The sequence below is a fragment of the Triturus cristatus genome, chromosome 8 (genome assembly GCF_964204655.1).
Source record: "Triturus cristatus chromosome 8, aTriCri1.1, whole genome shotgun sequence".
NCBI lineage: Eukaryota > Metazoa > Chordata > Amphibia > Caudata > Salamandridae > Triturus > Triturus cristatus.
Genome location: NC_140591.1, coordinates 601,613,982 through 601,630,034, shown reverse-complemented (window position 1 = coordinate 601,630,034; position 16,053 = coordinate 601,613,982). Strand labels below are relative to the sequence as shown.

General features: G+C 52.6%; 1 protein-coding gene across 15 annotated transcripts in view; it reads left to right on the top strand.

Annotated features, from left to right (window-relative positions):
• Positions 1 to 16,053, top strand: part of MYCBP2 (MYC binding protein 2) — a 1,771,217-nt gene that overhangs the window by 1,350,381 nt on the left and 404,783 nt on the right. For all 15 annotated transcript variants that reach the window (XM_085622060.1, XM_085622057.1, XM_085622054.1 and 12 more), the window contains one exon: positions 13,580 to 13,729. In XM_085622060.1, the coding sequence (XP_085478186.1) occupies positions 13,580 to 13,729 (150 nt within the window). The remainder of the gene's footprint in view (positions 1 to 13,579; positions 13,730 to 16,053) is intronic.

The window sequence follows — 16,053 nt, the reverse complement described above, 5'->3', positions numbered from 1 at the left end:
TGCCGGACCACCTATGTCGTATACTGGGCCGAGGCTGGCGGAGGGCTTCGTGTCACTCCCCTGGTCCTTTTCGTCCCTCCACGCAGGCAGCTGCCTCGGCAGAGGTCGAGTCGGTGCCATTCCGAAGCCGCCCCCTGTTCACTGCGACTCCGGCCCGCTCCGGTCCCCAGCGCAGTGTGACTTCGAGAAGCCCTATCCAGCGTCTCCTTCGGCGCAGGCTGGCATTACTGCTCAGCCTCAGGCGGTGGACGCTACGGCTCCTGACAGGCATCGAGTTGCGGATTCGTCTTCGGACGCTCCCTCTTCTCCGGAGGCGGCCTGCATATTGGTGTCATCCTCCCCGGAGACTGGCCGCCGAGTGGTGTCATTTTCACCGGCATCGTCGAAGGGTGGCTCCCCGCCGTTTGAGGCCGCAGTGTTCGCCGGAGGAGCGGCAGGTCCCCCATTCCTCGGCTCCTTCTACCTTCCGGGTCTGGCCCCTGCCCGTTCCGCTTGGCTTGGGGGGACGGCTGCCTTAGTCTGCAGCTGTCGCCCACGGAGGAGCTGCTTTCTCTGCCGCGGGGCCCTACAGAGGCAGGTGCGGCCTTTGCTCACGCGGTGTCCACGGCTGTAGATATTCTGCGAATGGGTGACCCGATTGCTCATTTTCAGATGGATCATCTTTTGGAGGTTCTCCACCAGGGCTCTGGTGGGAGGGAGATCTTGCTTCCCTTTGAGGGTTCGCTCCTTTCATCCCTGACGGGGGCTTGGGGACGTCCTGCCTCAGGGGATCCGGTGCCTCAGCACCTTCTACACCGGCACCTTCCGGCGCCGCGTGACCCTGCATGTCTTTCCCTCCACCCCTCTGCCGCCAGTCCTCTTTTACGGACTGCCTTTCCCTCCCTGGCGCCGCTGTTGACTCCGCCCTCCCGGAAGGCCCGCTGGCTGGACTCTAGGGGGCACAACATGTTTGCCTCGATCAGCGCAGCCCTGCTGGCCCTGAACACCTTGGTGTCCTGGCTAGGGCCACCTCTTGTCTGTGGGACACGGTTGAGTCTTTGGGGTCCGCGGCCTCTCAGGAGACTGTTCAGGTGGACTTAAGGCGTCATGCGTTGGATGGCCGGGAGCTGGCAGCGTTTATCCTTCACTCCGCTCTGGACATCTCGGAGGTGCTGGGCCGGGCCATGGCTTCCTCAGTTGCTTTCCGTCACCATGCTTGGCTTCGGGACGGCGTCTGTCCCGAAAATATCCGAGAACGGCTCATTGATCTCCCGTTTGATGGTAGCCTGTTGTTCCATGCCCCAGCTGACTCCGCCATCCAAAGGTTCCTGGCGGGGCTCCGTCCTCCTCCCCCCCCCTTATACTCCTCCTCCTCCTCAGTGATTGAGGAGTTGAGCTGGTTCTGGTCCTTCTTGGGACGGTCGCTCTTGCGGTGGAGTGTGATTTCTGGCCATTGAGTCCTCCTTGTGGGGACTTTGGCAATGTTGGCTGCTGGATGGCCCTTGTTCGCTGTGTTTCTTGCTAGAACTGTTACGCAGACTTGGCCCACAGATTAGGCCTTCTGTTTTTCTTTGGGCTGACTGTCAAGCCGTTTGCGGGTTGTTTTTCCCTGTGGCTCTTTTGTTTTTCCTCTGTTGCGGAAGTTCTTCCAATGAGGGTTCCCATGTCTTGGGATTTAACGTACCCTATGTGGGGTAGTGGTAGCTGTTATACAGCTTGCGCTCTGCAGGGGAGTTCTGGTGGCCCTGTGGTGCCTGTTCTCCGTGGCGTTTCTGTATGTTGCTTTGCTTCTTGAGGGCGTGTGCGTGGCCCCTCGTGGGTGTGTGTCCAGCCCTTCCTCTTCTCCCTGCTTGGGATAATTCTGTGCCATCCCTTGTCAGGTGTTGCCCACTCGGTCTTCCTGGGGCCGGCCTGGGCTGTTTTTTCTTGTTCTGGCGGCTTGTCAGTTAGCGCCGCTCTGGTTGGCCTGTTGCCTTTCCATCTGGTGTGGCCTAGCCTTCTTTTCCCTTGTTTCCTTGGGCCCTCTGGGCTCTCCCCCTGGCTTTGTAAGGAAGCTTATTGCCTTGAAGGGGTGTGAGGTACTTTGGCCTCTCTGGATTGGCCCTTGGTTCCTCTATCGTGGGTGTGAAGGCCTCCCCCTTTTTTCTTCTTCCTCCATCCCTCTGGGGTTGGTGGTGTTCTTCTTGTGGGGGGCTCCTCTTGCCTGGGAGGGGCCGGGTTATTGCCCGGTCTGCAGGTCTGGTCCCCCATGTGACCCTCTGTCCTTTTATGGGTGGGGTGGTCCTTTCGCAGACCCTCCTTCCCCGTGGGTATTGCTAGGGTATCTATTCTACGTGAAGGAATCTGCGGCTAGTAGTCTCTATCAGATGTGCGAGTTACTTACCTTCGGTAACGATGTATCTGGTAGAGACGATTCTAGCCGCAGATTCCTTCACGGCCCGCCCTTTCTCCCCGTTCTGCGAGGACCCGTGGGTTGGTCTCGGCACTCGCCTCCTGGTGGGGGGTGGTGTCTCTTGTGAGTGCATTCCTTTGCTCTTGGCGGGTTGCTCCGTCTTGTTGCTGTTCCTTCCTCCTCTTGGTTCTCTGGAGGATGGGGTATCTGAAAGAAACACGTTAGTTAGATTCCTCACCTTAGAATATCCCCAGGCGTCAGACTGGATCCGGAAGATTTTTCGTCAGCAATACCCCTTGCGCGTCGCTAGGCATCGTCTGCGGCTCCGCGTCAGTCGTCGGCGTCGTGCGCCGGGATGACGTCGTCGGAGTACTTAGACGCCGCCCTCGCGCGCTGACGTCAGTTCTTCTTTTTTCCGCGCCAGTAAGCGCCGATCCGGGAGAGCTACCCCTTTTAGTCTTTTTTGACTAAATCTTTTTGATCCTTTTTGATCCTGTCAATCGACATCTGGTGCCGGTAGGATGCCTGGGTTCAAGGCTTGCGATGATTGCCATCGACTGATGTCGGTGACCGATCACCACCGCCGGTGCCTTTACTGTTTAGGCTCCGATTGCCAGGCCCTGACTTCGAAGGCTAGGCGGGAGCGGTCCCGCAAGCTTCTCGAGCTTCGCCACTCGGCTCCGCGTCGTGCGCGATCCCGGTCCAGGAGGAGGTCCAAGGATCGCTCGAGGAGCCGCAGCCGACGCCATCATCGATCGTCGGGCTCCAAGTCGTCGGGTAAGTCCAAACACTCTAAGAAGTCCAAGAGACGACATCGCTCTTCGGACTCCCCTCGCCGGTCGCGCGACTCGGCCGAGGGTCCGGGTGGTTCCACCCCCGCGGCTCCGTCGGAGCCGCAGGCGCCGCGCAAGTCCCCATACCCACCGGTCCCTGGGACTGATGCGACGCCGGCGGAGGTCAGTGCCTTCCTCTCGGCCATGAGGAGGCTGGCCCCGCCGTCGACGCCCGCTGGCGTGCCTTCGGGCCCCGCGGACTCGACTGGGCGACCTTGCGGGCCGGCGGCTCCGGCCCCGGCGCCGTCGGAGACTCCGGTCCCGACGCCGCAGGTCCCCGCGGGGCCCATGCCTGGGCCCCCGTCGACGCCGGTTGACCTAGTCACGCCTCCTCCGCTGGCGCCGACGCCTGAACCGCCGACGCCACCGGTGCCGCCGACACCGGTGCCGGCGGCGCCGGCACCGGATGGCGTCGAACCCCAGTTTAGCCCTGTTCCGGACCCGACGCCGTTGCGGCGTCGACCGACGCTGCGTCCGGCGCCGCTTGAGACTCCTCATCTCTACCGTCCGGCTCCGATCCTTCCTCCTGAGTATCAGGAATCGGATTACGGGGGCGACTGGGAGGGGTATGAAGACCCTATGGCTGTTCAGTCGCAGCTTTCACAGGACTGGGCAGAGGAACTGGGGGAGGCCAGTGGGCTGGACACCTCGCCGGACACTGGATTCACTTCTCCTCCGACTGTGGCTTCGGAGGAGGGTGCAGCATTCTCTGTGGTGCTGCGCAAGGCGGCCGCGGCCCTTGGGCTTGAGCTGCCTGCCGTGGCTGTGAGGACTAACATCCTCACTGAGGTGCTTCAAACGGCCGCAAGCTCCACTGAGCCTCTGTTGCCGTTCAATGAAGCCCTCACTGACGTTCTTCAGGGCACCTGGTCCAAGCCCTCCACAGTCCCTCCTGTGGATAGGAACGTTGCCAGGCGCCACCGCCCTGCTCCGGGCGACCCCAGTTTCCTATCCCAACACCCCACCCCCGAGAGTCTGGTTATCCAGGCCTCTACCTCCCAATCCTCCTTCCCGACCGCCCCGCCGGACCGGGATTCCAAGAGACTCGAGCAGTTTGGCAAGAAACTGTTCTCGTCCCTTAGTTTGGGCCTGCGGTCTTTGAACACCGCATGTCTCTTGGACCGTTATTCCCACTCCCTGTGGGATGCGGTGGAGGACGTGCTGCCCCTGTGTCCGGAGGAGGTCCAGACACGTCTTACCCAGGCTTTGGCCGATGGGAGGGATGCAGCACGGCACGCCATACGATGTGGGCTTGACACAACGGACTCGCTAGGTAGGGCGATTTCCACCACAGTGGCGCTTCGACGTCACGCCTGGATGCGGTCCACGTCATTTTCCGGGGATGTCCAGAACACCCTCGTGGACATGCCCTTTGATGGCACTCTCCTGTTTGGTGAGAAGGCGGACAGTGCGCTGAACCGCTTTAAGGACTCCCGGGCTACGGCCAAGTCCTTGGGCCTCTCGGCTCCGCGGGCGCTCACCTCCGCTTTTCGCCCCTTTCGTGGCCAAGGAAGGGGTGCCTCCTCACGTCCGCCTAGCCACCAGCCGCAGAACCAACCTGCGCGCGGTCGCGGACGTGGTTTCCGCCGAGGCGGTTCCGGAGGACGACGCGGTCAGCCCACATCCACCCCGGCAGCATCCGCCTCAAAGCCTTCCTAGTCCGAGCTTTCAGGCCCATTCCACGCCAGTGGGCGGCAGAGTTCGCCATCACCTGCTCCACTGGCGGTCCATCACGTCGGACAGGTGGGTGCTGCAAATTGTCCGAAGGGGCTACTCCCTCCCCTTCGAGACGACCCCTCCAGCCATGCCACCGCAGCACCACCGTATCTCGGGTGATCATTTGGCTCTTCTCCACGAGGAAGTTTCGGCCCTCTTGGCCAAGGGGGCCGTCGAGCGCGTTCCGAGCCCAGAAGTAGGTCGTGGTTGTTGTTCCCACTACTTTCTGGTTCCCAAGAAGGGCAAAGGGGGCTCACGCCCTATCTTGGACCTCAGGAACGTCAATGCCTTCCTCCGGAAGGAGAGCTTCAAGATGTTAACTTTGGCTCAGGTTCTGGCTGCCCTAGACCCAGGAGACTGGATGGTAGCGTTGGACTTGCAGGACGCATATTTCCACATCCCCGTCCTGCCGGCCCACCGGCGTTACCTGCGGTTCACGGTGGGCCAAGAGCACTTTCAGTTTACCGTGCTCCCCTTCGGCCTTACCAGTGCCCCTCGGGTGTTCACGAAAGTGATGGCGGTGGTCGCAGCTCATCTGCGCAGATCAGGGGTTCCATTCTTCCCCTATCTCGACGACTGGTTGTTGAAGGCGGGCTCGCCCCAGGCAGTCGTCTCCCACCTCCAGACTACGGCGGATCTCCTGCATTTGCTGGGATTTTCCATCAGCGTGCCGAAGTCACACCTGAGTCCCTCTCAAAAGCTCCTCTTCATCGGAGCGGTTCTCGATTCGACGCAGTTCCGGGTCTATCCGCCGGAACAGCGGGTCCGGGATATTCAGGCCCTGATTCCCATCTTTCGGCCTCTATCCTGGGTTTCTATCAGGCTAGTGTTGTGGCTTCTGGGGCTGATGGCCTCCTGCATCCTACTAGTGCATCACGCCAGGCGGCGCATGCGGGCTCTGCAGTGGGACCTGAAGTTTCAGTGGTCCCAGCATCACGGCAACCTGTCCGACCGTGTCTTGATCTCGGAGGGCACTGCACAACAGTTGCAGTGGTGGCTCACGGACCGCGATTGGGTCGCGGGCAAGAGCCTCTCCCTTCCCCATCCGGAGCATGTCGTAGTGACGGATGCGTCCCTCCTGGGATGGGGTGGCCATATGGGAGAGGCGGAGATCAGAGGCCTCTGGTCTCCGGCGGAGTCTTGCCTCCACATCAACGTGTTGGAGTTGAGAGCGATCCGACTTGCGCTGAAAGCCTTCCTTCCCTCTGTCAGGGGAAGTGTCGTGCAGGTGTTCACGGACAACACCACCGCCATGTGGTATTGCAACAAACAGGGCGGGGTGGGGTCGTGGACCCTTTGTCAGGAAGGAGGCTCTGCGCCTCTGGACATGGCTGGAACACCAGGGCGTCACCCTGGTGGTTCAACATCTGGCGGGCTCTCTGAACGCCAGAGCAGACGAACTCAGCCGCCGGTGCATGATGGATCACGAATGGCGTCTGAACTCCGAGGTGGCACAAGGTCTCTTTCAGCAGTGGGGAGATCCTTGGTTAGATCTATTCGCCACCGACGAGAACGCGCAATGTCAGCAGTTCTGCGCGTTGGAATTTCCAAGGCGGCACTCGCTCGGCGACGCTTTGTCGCGAGTGGAGTTGCGGTCTGTTGTACGCCTTTCCGCCTATACCACTTCTGCCCAGAGTGCTGAAGAAGATCAAGCGCGACCGGGCCCAAGTCATCTTGGTGGCTCCGGATTGGGCACGAAGGTACTGGTATCCCGAGCTACTCAGTATGTTGACCGATCCTCCGATACGTCTGCCCCTTCGGGAGGATCTTCTGTCGCAGCAGCAGGGGACGGTCCTCCACCCGAACCTGTCCAGCCTCCACCTCCATGCGTGGAGATTGAGCGGCGGCAGTTGATGCCATTTGACTTGCCTCCTGAAGTCTGTGATATCATTCTGGCAGCCAGGCGTCCCTCCACAAAGACGGTATACGCCTGCCGGTGGAACAAATTTGTGGCATGGTGCACAGCAAAGGCTGTGGATCCCCTTTCCGCCCCTCTTTCTGAGGTTCTCCTCTTTCTTCTTTCTTTGGCCCGGCAGGGCTCTGCCCTGGGCACCTTGAAAGGTTATCTTGCTGCTATCTCTGCCTTCCTACGGCTTCCTGATGAGCCTTCTCTTTTCAAGTCCCCTGTAGTTACACGCTTTCTAAAAGGCATTACTCACACGTTCCCTCCTGTCCCTTTTGTAATGCCTCAGTGGGACTTGAATCTTGTTCTCACATTTCTAATGTGCGCTCCCTTTGAGCCTCTTCATAATTGTCCTCTTCGTCTGCTGACGCTTAAGACTGCTTTTCTGGTAGCCATCACCTCGGCTAGACGGGTGAGCGAGCTCCAGGCTTTATCTTCAAAGCCTCCTTTTCTCTCTGTTCATCCGGACAAGGTTGTCCTTCGGCCTCGTCCCTCCTTTCTTCCGAAAGTGGTGACTCCATTTCATCTTGGGCAGTCTGTCACCTTGCCCACCTTCTTTCCGCCTCCGCATCCTTCCAAAGAGGAAGAGAGGCTCCACCGTCTGGATCCCAAACGTGCGCTCTCCTTTTATCTGGACCGCACAAAGCAGTTCCGGGTGGACGACCAGCTTTTTGTTGGATACGTGGGTGCCAAGAAGGGGAAAGCTGTGCACAAACGGACCATCTCTCGGTGGGTCGTTTTGTGCATCAAAATTTGATATTCATTGGCGAAAAAGGACCCTCCTGTTGGGCTGCGCGCCCATTCTACTCGGGCCTCAGCGGCTACTACTGCTTTGGGACGAGGTGTCCCTTTGCAGGACATCTGTCAGGCGGCAACGTGGGCTTCGCTACACACGTTTGCTAGACATTATTGCCTTGACAGGCAAGTCCGGAGGGATGGCTTCTTCGGCCGTTCTGTCCTCCAGGACTTTCTGGTGTGATCTTGGATCGCAGACCCACCACCGGGGTTGGTATTGCTTGGGTATCTATTCTAAGGTGAGGAATCTAACTAACGTGTTTCTTTCAGATGAACAAGTTACTTACCTTCGGTAACGATGTATCTGTAAGAAACATTAGTTAGTTAGATTCCTCACCGACCCACCCATCCTCCCCGTTCTGCGAACTGACATCTAGGGTTGAGGCTATCCTTTTCAGGGCCCTAGATTTTTTGGCACCAGTGTCGGTCTCTTGCATGGCTCTGCGTTCCTGGCGCGGAAAGCTATGTACAAGAACTGACGTCAGCGCGCGAGGGCGGCGTCTAAGTACTCCGACGACGTCATCCCGGTGCATGACGCCGACGACGGACGCGGAGCCGCAGACGACGCCTAGCGACGCGCAAGGGGTATTGCTGACGAAAAATCTTCCGGATCCAGTCTGACGCCTGGGGATATTCTAAGGTGAGGAATCTAACTAACTAATGTTTCTTACAGATACATCGATACCGAAGGTAAGTAACTTGTTCTATGGTGCTCCTGTGCCCTGCTACTTGGGCTGCTCCAGGTTTGGGAGTGGGGGGGTTTTACCTTCAATCTCTGCCCTCCCTCGCTTCCTCTTGCTGCTGGGGGTCCCTGCCCCTATGCCGTCCTCTGTCTGTTGGTCACCTGGCCATGCCCTGCCCTTGTTCCTTGGAGGATGGTTGCCCTCTGTGCTGGGGTGGCTTGGAGGGTTGTTGTTGTTGTCCTGTCTGTTCTGGGACTGGCTGCCCTTCCCGAGGGAGGGGGGGGGGGGGCGGTTTACATGCTGGCAGGGTGGCTGCTCGGGCTCTGCTCTGTTCTTTATTCCGCTCCTACCTTTGGAGGCTGCAGTGTTACACCGCTCCTTATGGTGTCGCTCGTCTCCATTCTTTGTTTCCACTCTTTCGCACACTGTTCCCCTGCTCCCACAGTTTGCCTGGTGGCTCCGCGTTGCGGCACGGAAAAGTTCTCCGAAGTTAACTGACATGGGCGTGCCGGGGTGGGGCTTGTTTGACCTCGCTGATGTCACGTACGCGGACGACGCCTAGGCAGAGTCGCGTGGTGTCGCCCCACCCCCTGGCGCTGGGATGCTGTGGCAAAAAGTTTCCGGATCCAGTCTCGCGCCTGGGGATAATTCTACGTGAAGGAATCTGCGTCTAGAATCGTCTCTACCAGATACATCGTTACCGAAGGTAAGTAACCCATACTTTAAAACCACCTAGAGGTGTAACAAAAGTGCAGAGGCTCACTTCTAGGTACACTCTTGAAACCCCTCTCTAGGTGTCAACAGTCCTGCCAAAATCATATTCAGAAGTCTGGTGTCATATCTTGGACCTACACCAGCTGAACAAGTAGTTCGTCTAGAAGGAGAATTCTTAATATCATTTGACTTACAAGATTAACATTTTCATATCCCTATACATTTCAATCATCTGGTTTATGTATTTCATGATGGCTGGTTTGCTATACCTGGCCTTACCATGCAGGCTGAAATCCTCTCCAAGAAGCTTTACTAGGTGCATTGCTTAAATGGCAGCATTTTTGAGACGTACATTTCATCAACTGTTCCCCTGTGTCAACAACTGGCTGTAGGACAGGGAGTTCGTTATCATCTATTCCAACAAGAGGAGTCAAATTTTCCTCATTCCTCTGTCATGCCCGTACATCATTATTACAGTATTTCTTGCTTTTCTGATTGAAACGTATATCTATGACAAACCAAATGCTGGGAAAGAAACAAGTTACCTGTACCTACAGTTCTGATAGAGACTTCCTCAGATTTCTCACCTTGTGCCTTTTTCCCAGGTGCCACACCGGATTCTGAAACTTTTTGTAGCATTTTCCATGCGGAATGACAGGTTGCATCGTGTGGCTTATCTTTGGGTTCATACCACATCAGATGTGTCCTCGGTGCCCTTATATATGCTTCATCTTTACACACTTACATCAGTTCCTTTTCCACATCTATCGATGGAAAATCGGAGCTTCTCAAATCCTGTCACTAGTGACAGATTGTTCCCTAAACAAATTGTCAACCAGTATGCAGACATTTCATCCCCTAAGACTACAGCTTTTAAACTGTGTTGTAATTGTAACAAGCAGATAATCAGTTGCAGACACCCACGACTTTGATCTATGGTGTCGCGGCTCCAAACATGATTATGTGTCATGTCCTTTTTGCTCCAAGATGAACAAGACCGCCACCCGGGATTGTGAGTCAAAACCCGCTGTTGCCGAACTACGCAAGTCGAAAATTGCTCATGGTAGAAGACACGGTTGTGTTGGTCTAATTCAAGAGCACGGACATACTCTCGCACCTGCTCCCTTGACCATAAGTCACTAAGGTCACTGGGTTTCAGTAAGTCAAAGAAGTGCCACAAAAAACATCAATTCAAGCATGAGTCTTCTCTGTCCTGACACTCCCAGCGTTTGGGTTTGCAAGAAAGTCACAAGACGCTCCAGGAACCTTTAGGCCTTGGAGGAGTTTTCCCACTGCAGAACTGATTCTAATGCTAGTCCGTTTCCACCCTACCCTGAACAGACAGCAGCACGAAACCGCTCCAACAGCTAAGGGTAGCCATAGCCCTGATGGCACACCAAATCACTCTGGAGCACCTTCAGGCCCCATGTATCCGGGGAGGCCTCCTATCAGTTTACCATCTGCAAATATGTTGTCAACAACAATTGTGCCCATCAACCTTGTTCGAAGGCGGACCCTTTGCCGACTTCTGTCCTGCCGACTATGGCGCCACCACCCTCGATTCCACCATCTATGCCACGCTCTGTACCATTTCTAACATCACTGACTCAAGTGCCAAAGCAGATACCTACATCACTGAAGCCAGGAAACGGAACAGATAGTTTTATCCGAATCAGTGACCCACACTATACAGACCAGACCTAGACATTAAGCCCACTCCGAACCAGACTATGTCCCACAATATGATATTGAGGTTAATGATGACAAATAGGATGGCAATATTTTGGTCGACCGCTAGGATTCCAGGGGTCTGGATACTTCGCCAGACATTGCAGTTCTTCCCCTAATCCCACTATGGCTACTGAGAAGTTCTTTGCCGTCAGATAAGGAGGAATGAAGTTGCCAATTCTGTCAGAGTAGGTTCAGCTTCTGTGAAATTTAGCGATCAGCACACAATCACTCTGTCAGAGTGTAACATTTGACAGGCATCAGAAATGAGTGAGCCAACACCTTCAGAAGGACAATAAGACAGTCCTTCAAATGGCACTGAACTGGGGCTTCTTCCACTAGTGAGGAGAACCCTGGTTATATCTATTCACCAACTCGGAGAACGAGCAGTGTCAAATGTTTGTGCGTTGGAGTTCCCAAGGCAGTTCTCCTCGGAGACTTCCTGCACTAGCGTTTGGGGTGGAGACTCCTGTATGCCTTTCTGCCCTCCCTTTTCTCTACAGAGTGCTGGAAAACCTCATAAAAGAGTAGGCCCAAGTAATCCTAGTGGCTCCAGAATGGGCGAGGCTCTGGCTATGAGCACATGTCCTCGGATTCAGCTGCCTCTTTGGAAGGACCTCCTATTGCAGCACCAGAGCAGTTTTGCACCCAAGCCTGTATAACTTAAACCTCCATGCATGGAGTTTGAGATACTACAGTTGAGGTATTTTGATCTCCCTCCTGAAGTGGCATGTGTCAGTTTGGCAGCTAGCCATACATCTACCAGATTGATTTATTCTGGACGCTGGGAGAAGTTTGTTGTCTGGTGTTCATCCCATAACATTCAACCCCTGACCCCACTGTTATTGGAGTTTCTTCTTTTTTTATGTGTCTTGTTGTGACTACAGTTAAAGGTTATCTTTCAGCCTTCTTATGCTTATTGCCATAACATCAACAAGGCAAGTGAGTGAACACCAAGTGGTACCTGCACACACTTTTTTCCCCAGACAAGCTATGTCCCCCAGACGAAAGCGGCAATCCTGTCCAAGGTAGTCAAGCCCTTCCTTTAAGGGCAATCCATCACTTTTCTGATTTTCTATGCACTGCCTCAGCCCTCAGAGAGGATGAACAACTCTACCACCTTTCCCCTAAGAGTGCTCAGCTTTTACATTGATCAGACTAGGGAGTAACAACAGAATGACCAACTTTTTGTTGGTTACTCCAGGGTAAATAAAAGGTAATGCGTTGTAAAAGAACCTTCTCCTAATTGTGTTATGCATCAAGATCTGCGACAGGCTAGCTAAGAATCAGCCCCCAGAAGATGTACACGCTCATTCTACCAGAGCGAAGGCTGCTACTACGGCTTTGAAATGAGGTGTGCCAGCTCTGGACAAATGTGTGGCAGATACAAAGGTGCCTCTCTACACATTCACAAAGCAGTATTGTCTGGACAGCCTGGTCCGGTGGGACAGGCACTTCACCCTGTCAGCCCTCTTCGATTTCCTTGTCTCAGCCTGTCCAAAGACCTACCACCTGGGGAGGTACTGCTTTGGTATCTATCACAAAGTGAGGAATCTGCAGTAAAAGTATTCATCAGAATAAATGAGCAACTTACCTTTGGTAATTCCTTTTCTGGTAGAGACTATATCTAACCACAGATTCATCACCTACCTTCCCTTCTCCCATTTCTCTGGATTGGGTTCATGCAGCCCATTGATACGATCCCAATTTGGAAGTCTTTACACTACCATGTTCTGATTTCAGTTGATCGCCGTGCTGATGGAGATCAGAAAGAAACTGCCATCAGGAGGTAATATATATAAGGGACTTTAGGTCACATTCGTGGTAAAATTTACCAGAAACGACGCCGCACACCTCCACCTATTGACACACGAGGGAATTGCTACAAAAAGGTTCCACATCCAGTCTGGTGCCTCGGAGGAAATTCACCAAGTAAGAAATCTGTGATTAGTCTCGGAACCAAAAAAGGCATTACCGAGGGCAAGTAACTTGTTGTTCTTCAATGCTGGTATCATTCATTATTTTTCAGGTGGCTCTTTTTCATCTCCAGTGAAGCCCACATTTCCCTATCCTTTCATGTCCGTGCCTGAAATGTAAGGTGTGATGGCCTCAGTGGGTTCTGAAGTTAAGTGCACTGTTGCCTCATTGGCTGAAGTGTGGGTGTTCTACAGTGAGGTCAACACTGTTTACTAAATGAGCAAAGCCTAGGCATGTGAATATTAAGCACAATTGTTTTAAGCCACTGTGGGACTTACAACTTGAGGAGGGGGATCAAGTCTCGCATGTTAATCTGTAAAAGATGCCAATGCCGGAGAGGAGTCTCTCCTATCAACACTAACCTCATTGATGATATCATGTGCAACATCACAAATCGCTACATGAATAGCATCACTGATTGTGATACAGTTTGCCATGTATGACATGTAAGCACTGTTACAGCACCAAACCTCTCCGTTAGAAGAGGTAGGAACACATTTTTCTTACAGAAAAAAGTGGAAACAAAACAGCATACAGTATGCAGCCAACAATTATGCAGCGTTATGTGTAAGCCATTTGAATGATTTTACTGTATATACTTTTATATCTATTGATTTCTTGTTTTTAATTATTTGATATAGTCTGATGTCATAGTGCTGGAGTGCATTGGCTATTTAACCAATTGTGCATTCACTGTTTTGATGAGAAAACTGAGCTAAAAAAAGGAAATAATTAAGCGCTGTTTTCTTACATGAAAATATTTAAAAATAGTTCAGTACTCCTTTAGGGCAATAGTTTGTGGTTTTTTGGGGGATGGAGTTAAATTTGAATTATTTCAAGTGTCTGATTGTTGTTTCAGGCTTTCAACTGGCTTCTCTGCAATGTCATTCAGACCACTTCTCTCCATGACATTCTGTGGTACTTTGTGGCTTCACTAACTCCAGCACCTTTGGAGCCGGAGGAAGAGGAGGATGAGGAAAACAAAGCAAACAAGGAAAATGCTGAGCAAGTAAGGTCTTTTTGTTAATGGTTGTTTTGTAATTATCACTATTTTGGTGTTTGTTACTCATTTAGCCTTATCACCCTAAGTGTAAACCTTCAATGGTCTGAAATGCTGAGCCCAAAGCTCCTCCACAAGATTAAAAGAAAATAGTTTTGTTCAACGCCCTGTTAACTTACTTTGCGGGAAATATGAGAACATTTCATAAGATACTGTGATGACATTTTGACTCTCTTCACTAATCTTTCAGGCTAATACTATTCTAAGTAAGCCAAGCTTTCACTTGAAGTTGTCACTTCATCTGTGCTAGATAACATTCATCAGCTGTATTTTAAAAGATACCTAATTTCTAAATTGGTTTCTCTCATGGAGTTGGAAGTATGTAAGGGCATTTTCTAGCTCCTTTTATAGAAAGTATGCATGTTATTTCCTAGTATGTTTTAAAATGTATGATATACCATTAACCAGATCAGGTAATTAATTACAATTTTCAGGTGTAGACCATGATGATAAACTGAACTGCATTTGGGTGTATCTGTCTGTTTTTTAAACACACCAATACATTTAAAGAGGAACATGGAATTGTTTCTCTGTTGAAACATTCTAATTTCTTGTTGTTGCTTATATATCTATTTTGGTATCTTTCACTTGGCTGAAAGCTTAGTTTTATACTGTATAACTTAATATACTTTTTCTTGACACTTTTCAAATTTTTATTATGACCGAATCTATTTTTAGGTCTTGCCCTGCAGGCAGCTTTAGCTATCTGGTCTGAGCTTGTGAGGAAAGGGGGGTATTATATGGTGTGGTTGTGCAACCTCACTGTGTTATACACCTACCAACCCTTTTAGGACCTTTAGGTTTTGTTTGTCACACCTTCAGCTCAACCCTGGGTAGACAAAGTAACAAGGGTAAAACATTTAAACGGCACCAAAACAATTGAAGAAGAAATCAACGAGATGCCGAAGAAATTATGCATACATTTATAAATTAGACTATTTTTAGGCACCACAGCAAAAAAGTCTCACCGCAGGGTTCCGGGAATATAGAATTTACCAGATCTAGTAAATCAAAGCATTTCACTCAACCATGAACAAGCACTGGCGAATTCAATGATTTGACACTTAGAAACATTTGAGCAAAACGTTTTGCTAGATATAATGTGGTCGGTTAGTCTCACTTGGGGCACCTAACAGCAGTAGGGAGCCAGTCAGGGTGACCTGCAAGGCCCTCAGAAGCAGGTACTTCCACAGAAGAAGCAGTTTTCAGACCCTTCTAGATGTTTTATTCTCAGTCGAACGGATTCCTATGGAGTGGTCCTGTTGCTGAGGATACAGGATGCTGGAAGATGCTCAAGGATGCCACGAATATGACTCATTCCTCGGGGGTTCTTCTGCAGTGTCTCCTCAGTCAACGAAGGTGATGAGAGGGTCCTGTACACAGGGTTCAACATCCCACAAGAGTCTCTCCTGTCTGCCCGAAGTATATTTGCCTCTGGACTACCAGTTGGCTGTGTGTTGCAGTCACAGCCAAATCCTTCTCTGGACTTCAACTTGCCTTCTGGGCGACCAAGCTGCACCCCAATGACTCCCCCGGGTCCAACAGACTCTGGTGCATTTCTGAGCATCTTGCTCTTGTCCCTTGTGCTGCAGGATGGCGGGGAGTGACGTTCCGGGGATCTGGGCTACCATTCGCTCTTAGCAGGCTTCTCCGGTTGTTATGTCCCTGTGATGTAAACAGGAGGCGGCCATTGAGTTTGTTTGCTTCGGATGGGCTCTGAAGGCGACTTCTCCTGGAGCATAACATAGCAGGCACAGTCCCTATTCTTTTCTAGCCACCAGGTGCAACAGGAGCAGTCCATATCGGTGCAGCCTCTCTTCACCAGGAACTTGGTGCAGCAGCGCTGTCCTCCTTCCAGTCCAGTTGAGATATGAATTCTGGGAGCCAGGGATGCCCTATTTATGTGCAGAAAATGCTGTCAGGATGCGGTTGGTAGCCAATGGGTTACCAGGTTCCCTCCCGATGACCACTACCTGGGAAGTGTGGCATCTGGCTATCCCAGGATGCACCTTTCTGCCCACTCCCAAGATGACAGAACCCCTCTCTCGGAGTCCAGAGCTCCTTAGCCCAATCCAGAGATGTGGCTATTAAAATGCTTACATGCCCCTGGAAAACCAGTTTAACAACTGGCTTCCCATTCCCTGTCCCTAGTATCTGATGGAGACATCTAACCGCAGATTCCTTAACTTAGAATATCCCCAGGCGTCAGACTGGACCCGGAAAACTTTTTGCAGCAGCACCTCTGCGCGCCGGGAGACGGCGCCACACGACCT